At 38.4% G+C, this 11,896-nt stretch overlaps 1 protein-coding gene across 1 annotated transcript; it reads right to left on the reverse strand.

Moving 5' to 3' along the window:
* Positions 1-6: 6 nt before the first annotated feature.
* On the reverse strand, positions 7-10,787 carry kif3a (kinesin family member 3A). The gene is made up of 15 exons (XM_087173136.1): positions 10,629-10,787; positions 9,812-10,094; positions 9,436-9,580; positions 8,971-9,055; positions 7,861-7,966; positions 7,358-7,497; positions 7,019-7,216; positions 6,644-6,818; positions 5,723-5,821; positions 2,168-2,324; positions 1,791-1,971; positions 1,304-1,414; positions 893-1,018; positions 294-347; positions 7-171 (listed from the first exon to the last, which is right to left on the reverse strand). The coding sequence occupies exons 1-15, from the start codon at positions 10,632-10,634 to the stop codon at positions 10-12; spliced, it is 2,028 nt and encodes a 675-aa protein (XP_087029262.1). The 5' UTR covers positions 10,635-10,787; the 3' UTR covers positions 7-9.
* Positions 10,788-11,896: the final 1,109 nt, after the last annotated feature.

The raw sequence follows: 11,896 nt of genomic DNA on the forward strand, positions 1-11,896 counted from the left end.
GTCAAAAGGCTACGGGAGGCACAGACAGAAGAGAGAGGTCAAAAATACATTGTAAATGAGGAAAAAGAAAAAATTTGCATCAGCCATTACACAAAAACTCACATCTTTTTCTTTTTTGTCTGGAGCAGGGGTCTGTTTTCTCATATTGTTGCCAGTGTATGCCACACATTTCTGAAAGATAAGATACAAAAACACAAAATACTGAGAAGTAGTCCTAAACTCAGTTTGCACTTTTAAGTTGATGTTAATGAACAAACCACAGTGTGTGCAAGAGTTATGCCAAGTGATCTTACCAGCTGCCATTCTCCAATGTCTTCATTCCAATGCACGTAATTCTCTATCATCTCCTACACAGGGAAATATGAGAAAATATAAGACTATGAACAAGAATAGATATTGTCATGCATGCAAAGCACCCGAAAAACAGCTTATATCATCCAGCTGCAGATCTACAGTGTCAGCAAGTTCATTCAATGTGCAACAGTGACAGGAAAAAGAGCTTATTTAATTTGGACACATGTGCCATCTGCAGGAAATGATTGTTAGAAATGTGTTTTTTTATAGCTGCTGTTTATTTTGAGGTTTTAGTAGTTACATTTCAAACCTGTAAATTCTAAAAATGTAATTAATTGAAGCATATTCTCTATGTACCATCTATTCTGTCCTCCTAGACTGTCCTTCTAAAGGGATGTCCAAACTGGATCTTATTTTAGTACAGAAAAACCGTGATGCTACCAGAGAAAAAGACACTAATGTTTTTATTTAATTTAGTGCCTTTTCTTTGTGTGCACAGATATGAGGAACAACTGAAGTTATAGGTATAAGGTAAAGTATTGAAAATTAGACAGAGCCGCAGTGCTATACATGCAAGTACACAAACAAACACACACACCTGGTATTCCTGGGGAATAAAATTGTCTATAATGAGCATCTGGAGCCGAAGCTCTCGGCTCAGCTGGCGGATGTTCTCCAAGAGACCTTCAATCTCTCTGTGATGCTCTTGCTGTAGATCTGCCATCTAACAGACAAAACAAAACAACCACATTATGGATCATTATCGTCTCTTCACCTGATCAATCAAAACTAACTAGAGACATGGATTGACTTCATAAATTATAGTTAATCTTACAATTACTCTGATTAAAGAAATATATTATTAAATTTTGAATAGGAATTCAGTGTTCCAACAGTCTTGGTGCAAATGACTGTAAATGTCCTGTACTGTATGATTGTCCCTTCATATGACACCACCCTGCTGCCCTGACAGGGGATTTTAAATGATCACTCTCAGTGTTGTGCTTACTTCTGATTTGGCAGCCATCAGCATGGTCCATACTTTCTTCAGCTTCTTGGTCTTTCCTTGAGCCTCCTCCTGCAGGCTTGTGTATTTCTCTTCTATGTCCAGACGCTCTTGCTGTTTTAAGAGGGAGAGGTTTTCAATGTTTATGCAGAAGGAAGTTCCTGCAAGCAACCTATGGTCTGTGGTTGTGACTTTAAAAAACCTCTATAGATGAAGGGGGCAGATATGAAAAACTTTTCATACATATTATAAATAGTTTTCGAATCCTGATGTTTGCATCTCTTCAAACTGAAAGGAAACCTGCCCCTTGGCTTTTGTAGACTGCAGATGGTGGTTTCTCATGTCATATCCTGTAATCCACTGCAGGTGCTGTTCCCAGCATGACATGACTAATATAAATACTCATTATTAGTTGAGTTTAATTAGCCCTAGGTTGTCAGACAGTTTAAAAAAAAAAAAAAAGGTATTGCTAACTGTCATCTACACTTACCTCTTTCTCCTCTAGTTCCTTCCGCAGCTGCTCTGCTCTCCTGCGACGTTCTTCAAGTTCATTGTTGGACTCCTGCAAGAGCTTCTCCTGCTCCTCAGCCTTGGCCAAGAGGTCCACCCCACCCACGATCACCTTCTTCTCTAAAGCCGACAGTTTTTCCAGCAGAAGGTGGTGCTCCTGCCTAAGAGGTAGGGGAAGATCAGGTATTAAATGAGTGATATTACTGATAACTAGGAGGTAGGGTATACAGGACAAACCTTCATACCGCAAGGTCCACAAACAATGAAAGAAAATATTACAAGTTATTTCATTTGCAATACTGTGTATACCACATTCAAGGATTTCATCCAAAAATATGTTTCTTTTAGTGGACTCACTGGGCTTTAAGCAGGTCCTTCTCCCTCTTCTCCAGTTCTGCTCTTGCCTTGTTCCTCTCCTCCTCCTCCATGTCCAACTTGGCCTCCAGAGCCTTTCTTTCCTCTTCAATTTTTGCCTGCATTTCCACCATCTTGTCTGGAGAAACCTTCTTCCTCCCTTAAGAGAGACATACAGGGAACCATAGTGTCTTTAATGCACAGGTTGTTTTAGCTGTACCTTCTGTGTATAGGTTAGAATGATTGGAATGCAGATTCATTCATTTTATACTGTGTTTTTTTTAATCAGCATTAGTATTATTTAATCTGTGCAGTTTAGTTCATAAATTTGCACTACAGAAGTCAAATTTATGAGTTTTCGGAAGGAACCTCAGTCCTAACAGTGAGTGCCAGTGAGATCCAGCTGCACAAAGTTCTGACTTGCTAATGCACAGTATTAAATAATTATTGTTAGTGTAAGCAAAATTTAAAATAGAGGCAGCTGTCAAGATTCTCTGAATGACATGGAGGTTAGGAGGATATTTAACATGATACCCATGGCAGTGAGCCTGTCATCAGATTAGTCAGAATGAGTGAAAATTAAAAATTAAAAACACATGGCGGCCATCTGGATAATTTATGCGAGTAGAGACACCATTGCTACCAGACAGGAGGACCATGTAGATTCTCACACCAACCTCTTTCTTCTTGAATTAAGAGGTGTATAGCAAGTCAGACAGGCGGCATTTGCACCAGGAGGAGAAAGAGAGACAACATATTACAGATTAATCTCAAAAGTCTTATGACTCTACAAAGTGGAAAACCACATATAAGAAAGGAGTGGGAAGAGAAATCAAACTATAGAGAGAACTAAAAATGGCAGGAAATAAAAAATAAATCACTTCACATGATGAAACATGATGTAGGTGAATTGTATCTTTGGAGTACAGTAGTTACAGACTACATAATAAAGTCTGGAAGAGGTGTACACTGAAACTGATGAGATTACTGTGCAGAAATAGCCTATGATGCCAAAACTGTCATTTAGGTCATGCATAAAAAAAGTAAGACAAAATGTACTGTGTCTTATACTGTAGGAAAGTGTCAATCCTTTAGAAGGATTGGCTCAACTGTGCAACAGTCCAATGTGAATTCAGGGATCTGTTCCAAAACATCTTTGCAAGGTTGCAAGCATTTTCGTGTTAATTCTAACAATATGTATTTGGGACATAACAATACAGGAGTTCTGTCGGTAGCGGGGGGTGGGGATTGGGTGGGGGTCTGGACTGTGTCTACAAGAGAGGCATAGGCTTACAAAGGGAAAGTATAAAGCCCCTTTCACACATGCAGTGTAATCCATAAATTCTCAAAGTTCACTTATTTGCCTACCTAGGATGTAGGACAGCTCAAATGTCAATAAAATAATTGACACAATACAGAGAGTACACCTCTCACTCTTCCTAGGCTGCACAACCTTCTTAAATTACAAAATAATAATAATAAAATATGCATGCTCATTTAGATCTGGATCTGACACAGTGACAGACAGGGGGTACATGTAATAAATATGGGAAAAAAGATTTTAAGAAATCCTTTAAAAGGAGAACCCTGGTGGTCTTGTTGTTAAGGCAGTGACCATGACACACAACATCTGACTCGCGTCCAACCCGGGACCTTTGTTTGATGTCATTCCCTATCCCTTTTCTTATATTTCCATTTTGCCATGGCAGCTGCAGTTAGGACTAAGCCTATGTGCGCTCTGTCATTCCCTATCTCTCTCTTCCCTCATCATTCCCTCTCCCTGTGATCTCTCTACTGCTGACTATCTGATCAAGGCTTAAAATAATACATTAAAAAAATTAAATAATATTTAAAATAAATAAAAATAATTAATTTAAAATCATTCAAGATTCTACAACAGGATCTAAGTTAGAACCAAAAAACAATTCCTCCCTTGACCGTATATGTCCCAAAAATGGGTTTTCTGATGTTAGGTAAATCTAAACTTTTCATCCAGGCCTGCAGTATTACGGTATACATCTTTTGATTGTTTGCGCCCTTCTTGAGAGAGCTCTGAAACTTACTTAACATACTATATAATAAACACTAGAGTGAAAAATGATGTCAACCACTTTACAAAGGAAATACTACAAATGACTTAGGTGTTAGACAAAACCAAAGTAATCAGGAAATCCCCCTAAAAACCACCTGCATACACAGTGAAAAACATATCAGTCAAGTTGCTCTTGATTTTCAACTTTCAGTCATTTCAACTGTTTACACAAAATAAACTGAAAAATTGTTTAACTACAAAAGCTACAGACAGCATGCAAGCAAATCAGGAGATGAAGAGAGAAAAAACAAACTGACAGACTATGTCATATTTAATTTTTGATAAAATTGACAAGGGGAGCTACAGGGTGTTTTGACAACTATTGGGAATGCTAAAGTGGGGGCAAGCCTAACAAAGCACTATCAGTGCTCAACAACTAAGGCATGAAGATAAACAGCCCATGAATTGCAAGACATCCTCTCTAATCATTTAGACAGCCTGTGCAATATGAGAACTGATACATTCTTAATCTGTGGTGGTATTTTTTGCAGCCTGATATCCTCCAACAGTGACAGAACTGATAACAACACTCAACATTGTATTTTCCTGTACAGAAGAGCTCAGTGTATACACCAAAAACACTGCCCTGTGTTCATATTTAAAACCAGCAGTTATGTGGCTTCCATGTGTGAAAGGGGCTTAAGTTTGTGGGCAGGTGGGTTGGTAGAGCAGATTGCTGCTCCAACTCACTATTCTGAGGTTTGTTCTCAGTGGGTGGTGACACTGAGGAGGAGCAGGCAAATTCTGACCTATTGCTGCTGCTGCTGCTGTCTGGAAAAAAGCATAGGAAGCACCATGCCCACCAACTCCACAGTGAGAAACAGTTTGACATATAGATGGAGAGCTAAATGTAGGTGCTTATGTAGGTCTAACAAATCAGGCAGCTGTGGGTACACACATGCAAATTAAAGATTCAGTACTGCACACCATACTCACAGAAGCTGAATGATTTGGTTATTATTAATTCAGAATAACCCAATACTAAAGTACTGGAAAGAATAACAATGACAAATAAAGAGAGACCAGTATAACCAACCTGTAACATAACCTGTCAGCATTGCAACACAATGTGATGACTTAATTATGGTTGTTCATCTCTATTAAACCATTTCCACTTATAAAAGAGTACAGGGTAAGCATATAAGGGGAACTCCTAAATGAGAAAAGGGTTATGTTTATGACAGCCTGTTAACCATGAGTAGAGGTTAACCACTGACCTAAAAAGCAACTTAAGCTTGATAATTATCACATGAACTTAATGCTGACTCATATTACAATTAACATTCTGATAAGAGACGAAACTAGATTTTACAGATATATATACAACCATTTATCAAAACCGCATATAAATCCATAGCATGAAAAAACACTCCTCACAGGCGTACAAGATCGTGTCATTAGATTTTCAGTCACTTGCTCCAACTCACTGCACCCTTGAATCTTACGTGCAGTACTAAAATTCTTACCTCTTCTTCTTCTGCGGCTCTCTCCTGCCTCCCCTCCGTCATCATCACCTTCATCCATCTCTTCTGATCCACTGCCCTCTGAGCCAGAGATCTCTTCACCTAGAATCGTACAAAACAACATTTTAAAATACTATGGCAGTCTTCAAAGTCCTTGAGGAAATATCAGAAATGCTGCTTTTTGTCCCAGCCGGCTGGAGGGGTATGTCAGTGTTTGATTGACAGCAGGTGGCAAGCTAGTGCCAGTGGAGAAAAAGTAACAAAGTAAACAAACCTGCACTGTAGCTACAAGTCATGGGCGGACAGTGTGCTGTTAGCAGTGATTTTAAAGAGAAAGAACCACACCAGCATGTAACCAGACCGAAGCGATATTTTCAGGTGCGTTTAAATGCTCTCTAATGGAGCTAACCAGCTGCAGCCAACCAGCTCATTAGCTATCTAGTCATTAAACTGAGGTTAGCTGTGCACTTTTTCCCAATGAATATTTGTTTGGTCGCTCTTTCAACGTGATAAGGTGGAGGATCAGATGTGTGTTCTACTTACAAGAAGGAGAATTGAGCAGGAGAGCTAATCTGGGTTATTATTAAGAGCTTTTGTGTTGGGTAACTGACTGATTGAGCATTACCGTCTACTCAACCTATGATAGAAACCTGATGTTACTGCTTTATGCAAGAGTTGGTTGTACTGAAATAAGATTCCCATCGACGTAGATGTCCATCAAAATAATGCAAAACCAAGGGGCGCCATCACAAAATCTAAAATCTAAATTTCTCCCTCCATAATGGTTTGATTTTTTTTCTCAAAGGAGAACTCTGGACAAGTGATTTATAGAGCAGATATGTGTGCTGTAAATTTGCAAAGCTTTAAAAAAAAATCCCTGTAATCCATACTACATAATTATTGTTATACTGTTGAGCTCATTACCTTCCTCCAGTTTCTTCTTCAGCTCCTCAATCTCCTTCTGAAACTGGCGCAGCAGAGCATCCTTGGGATCCTCATTGATCCTGGCTTTGTTCTTGATGTTTTTAGCCCTATTGGCATAGCGGAGGGTACTGATGGTCTCGTCGTAGTTATAGTCTGCAGGGCCTATATTTGCACACTGGTGGGAAGAAAAAATAATTTAAATGTGAGACAAAAACAGTAATGTCAATGTCGAGTATGGCAAAATGGTTTGAATTTACACATTGACGCATTAAATTTGCACATTTATTGGTCTCTGAAATTTGTTGCTTAGAAGACCAGAGTTTTTGTGCAACTCTAGTACACGTTTCTAGTGCTGTTTTGAAACTTTCACTGTACCATCATGGTTTTAGAGTTTCCTCCGAGTGAATCCTGCAGCAGACGGGTTAGTTTGGAGTTCCTGTAAGGGACGTGTGTGCTCTTGCCATCCACCAAGGCAGAGATGACATTACCCAGTGTGGAGAGAGAGAGATTGATTTTTGTTGCTTCCTTTAAACGCTGACCTGTGGCTCCAGTCTTGCCTTGTCTTTCTGAACCCTGTAGGAGGGGGAGGGTGTTAGATTCATTGGTGCTGGCTAGGTAAATCATGGGCGACAAGACACATATTGTATTTACATCAGTCTCATCTATTTTTCTAGGAAGTAGTTTATTTTATGAAATTTCTGCCCAGATACATACTGCCAGGTCAACCAGATGAAGTTTTCCCATGCGCACATGCTGGTTTCCGTCCACACCCTTCTCACTACACTCGATAGTGATGGTGAAGATAGCATGAGAGCGAGAGCTGTGTTCATTCATGTTTGTGGCACCAACAGACCCTAAACATAGTGAAATAAACGATTGTGAACTTTCAAATGTGAGATGAAATGATTATTTTTTTTTTATCATTATCTTAATTTCATCAAATTTCTGTTCAAGCAGTTTCTGACTTTTAACAGCATCTTAAGTATTTTTACACATAAGCACATAGCTTAACAGTTTCTATGTATTATATTTTAAATAAAGAATTTATTTTATGAACATCAGTTGGCTAAATCCACACAATATCATATATAATGAAAGATTACATTATGTGATTTGTGATTTTACCACATATGCCATAGGTAAATATCTAAATTAAAAATTGATATTTGATTTTGTCGGCATCCATTTCTGTCTTTGCAATAAGTCGTTCTACTTACGGTTTTTGTGCCCCAGTGTCATAATCCTGTCCATGTCATCAGCATTGTTCACAACGTAACCAGAGAGGTCTTTGATGTACACACCAACATCTGGCCTTTCTTTAACCTTAAATGAAAAAATAGAACTTTATCATGGAAAACTGTACAATAATACGAGAAATCTGTTCAGCTACCTTTACAAGTGTTCACATTTGGGAAAAATGACTGCAGTGTTACAACCTCCATGACAGTTTTGTTATTAATCATTGAACTCTACATTATAAAAAGTTCAAAAGTTTTCGCAACACCTATATTTTTACAGTTGTTACTGAAATCTACATTGTGCAATGTCTCAGTGTTTCTGAAATTAAAGCACAGAAGAAATAAATATAAAGATTTTTAAAACAAAAAAAGAAATAAAAATTCTAAATTTGATCAAAATTTTTGACTCATCAAGCAGCTGAACACCCTAATGCTGTTACTTCTACAATGGAAATGAATCATGTCTGGAAAGTTCTTTCCTACACTGTTGCAAAAGTTCCCACAGATGTGTTGCACTCGCAGTTTGCTTTGCCTTCAGCTTCGGTCCAGTTCATCTAAACCAGCTCAATGGGGTTTAAGTCTGGAGACTGTGCTGCTCTTCAATCATGTGAAGCCACCGTCTAGTTCTCTTTTTGTAATATTTTGGGTGATTTTCTTGCTGTAGAATGAACCTCTGACCAACCAGTCTGCCTTCCTTTTTTACTTGTCTTTCCTCACCATTATGATAGCAATATACAGTACTACTTCCTGCAGTACAGTATTGTATAATGCATCAGAAGGTGTAGTAAGACAGTTTGTTCCAACACTGCCTTTGTATAGACAGGGGGTTTCTAAGTCATCACCTATAGGGAAGTGTTTGCACTAACTTTCAAGGCTTCATTTACTTCCATTGCTGTAAGTTAACCAAGATTTTTCAGTTTTTGGTGACCTAGACCTTTTTTTTTTTTTTTTTTACCTTAGGTAGTTTACTGCTTACCTTTGTACCATTTAAGGTTATTCACTGTACTTCAACTGCTTGCAATAAAAAGTGGAAACTAAGGTGTTATAAACCTTGTGTTTGTCATGGTCTCAAATTTAAATATCCTTTACCTCTAGCCTCTGCATCTGATCCTTGCCCAACAAGTCCCGCACTTCCTCATTGTAAATCTCCAGGTATGAAACACGAACCAAAAACCTGTGAATGTTAAATGTGTATAAAAAGTCAGATAAATGTAAAACTACAAATGAAAAACCGAAAATGAAAAATGTTTTACTCATCACACTTGTTTACAGTGTTTATATGGGGCATTTTATTCTGGTAATCGCATTCCATAACAAAGTTTTAGTAGAAAAACAGGGCAGTATAATAGTAGTAAGTGCCATGCTGAGTGCTTTACTTCAAATGTTGCTTATGGTGGAGTGTGCATATTAGAAATATAAACACAACACCAAAGCCTTCATTTTATTTCGCAATCAAGTAAACACTTAAGTGGTAATTGTTGGCTGGACTGAGGGGGGAAGCTAACTTCTGTGTGGACAAAATTGTTTTTGTTAACTGACTGATTACTCTCTTACCTGGTGTCTCCCTCTGCCTTGGCAATGTGACCAAAAATATGTGCAAAGGAGTTCGGGATAATCCCTCTGAGTTCTGGCACTGCTCTCACACCCTCCATGGTGAATGTTTTTCCTGTGCCAGTTTGTCCATATGCAAAAATGGTGCCTGAAATGGACAGCAGAGTGTAAAATCACACCACTGGTGCCAGTATGGAAAATGGAAATGAAGATTTAAAAAAACAATAGCAATTATTATATTATCCCTATTATCTAATTAAGATTACACTTAAAAGAGGCTATGAAATGTATGTCTGTGTCAGTGTCCAACACTGAGGATTCTGATTTTACAGCAATGATTTATTGATAAAAATGAATGGCAATGTCACATTAAATGTACCATTGTAACCCTCTAATACTGAGTTGATGATGGGGCGGGCTGTGAGGTTGTAGACATCAAGCTGTTTGCTGTCTGGTCCAAACACAGTGTCAAAGGTGAAGGTCTTGGGAGGCTCCTGAGGAGTCTCCAGCTTGTTAACTGTTATGGTCCCACGGATTTCGTCCACAATGACGGCCTGTTTGTGGCCCATCATCTTCTCTTTCTGGTTGAGGGGACGACATCTCACCACCACCTTGACATTATCACTGACTTCCTGCTTGTCAGGTTTCTCAAGCTTATTGCTCTGTAAAAAAAACGGAACGCAATAAGAGATAGTCATATCATGAGATGTAAGATAATGTGTAGTGACAACTAACTATTAAAACTACAATCTCAGTTAACCCACATGGGCATATAGCATAGTTGGCAAACTGTTGTAGGTAAAAATAATTTTAAAAACTCCTAGCTGTGTGTGTGCTGGTAGATTGTTAAGTGAGACGGACAAAACATCAAACGAGAAGCTAGCTAACAGTCACTTGAACGTTATCAGCTTTACCGTTTGCTAGGTTGCTAGGCAATCGCTTATGTTAAAACCGCTGACCACAGACAGCTAATTTAAGAAATTCCAGTCAAAACTCCTTGTGGTTAAAAATTCGTGCTAAATGGTTTGTGGTGACTGGCAAAAGCCAGCGCTGTGAACGGTGTAAAATGTCCTTATAAGAACGGCAGCTGGTAAGCTAACGGTGCTAACCGGTTAGCATCACATCAGTGAGGTCGGAGGAAGGGTGGAACCCCTTTCCAAACAAAACAAAAAATGCAAAGAGGCCTGGCGACTTACCGGCATAGTGTGATTGCAGAAGGGAGATTATAATATGTGAATAGTGATAATAAAACGTTTGTAAGGCTTCGTTCGTATGACGCTAGGTTATCCAAGGAATTTAAATGTCAGCGTTGTGCCCATATCATCAGAATCAGAGGCTCACATCCGATAGCTTGTTGTCAGGTCTGTCAGGCTGCGCATGCGTGAAGGGCTTCAGCTGGCTGCTCACAGCACCTGCTGCAGTAAACAATACTAAAACTTTTATATTTCATGTATCAGGGACACATACATATAGGCAGGGTTTGGAAGTATGAACACGTTGATTTTCTAAATATTCACACCCCTTCCTTTTTTTTATTATGTTATAGATTTAATTTTAAGTTGATAAAATTACCAACGACAGTTTCATTAGGTCACAAAGCACCCAGAAAAAAAGCTGATTAATCGATGATTGATAGAATATTATTAAGACATTTTGTTATTAATCATTGGAGTCTTTTATCAGGCAAAAACGTCATAAAATTCACTGGTATCAGCTTCTCAAATGTGAATATTTGCTAGCTCCCCTTCATTTTCTTTGAAGGTAAACTAACTAATTTCTCACAAATTTGTTGTAAATGAAATTATGTGGTCCCACATAATGTGGAGGAAACCTGGAGGTCTGTGGCCCCTGGGCAGTCAGCGCAGCCAGCCTTGAGTATAGGGCAGTGGAATAAAGAACAATACTCCCCTCCATGTACATCCACCTGATGACCATGCCCCCAGGGAAAAAATAAATAGCTGGGCCCCCACACAGAGACTCACTCTGACACTCAGTGACTTCCTATTATAAAATAGGCCTTATATGCATATTGACTTAGCACACAAACTATATGTGCACAACACTGAAATATTGAAGGTTTTAAAAGTAGACTGTGACTAGTGTTAGGCTACTAAGTAAGCCGATAATAAAATCAGCCAGACCGATATTTGCTTTGTCTGCAGATAAGTATCAACATAAATCCCAAAAATGCTTGAGTTTATTTAGAAAGTGTCTTCATTCCATAGTTCATAGTTCAACAAAAACATTTGTTTATTATACGTTCATGTAAAAAAAAAAAAAGTTATACATGGTAATGACATTTTTTAAATTGGCCAATACTGACATTGGTATTGGCCTCAAAAATCCAGGTCAGGCTGTAATATTGGGTAGGGACCCTCTTCAAGACAAAAAGACAACAGGACCCATCTTAATTATACTCGTCTCTTATATTCCCAATTATCTTTTTAAGCATTTGAATTACCAT

This window comes from Seriola lalandi, unplaced genomic scaffold (assembly GCF_002814215.2).
Source record: "Seriola lalandi dorsalis isolate HSWRI2012SDOR001 ecotype SW California unplaced genomic scaffold, Sedor1 jcf7180002054058, whole genome shotgun sequence".
Lineage (NCBI taxonomy): Eukaryota > Metazoa > Chordata > Actinopteri > Carangiformes > Carangidae > Seriola > Seriola lalandi.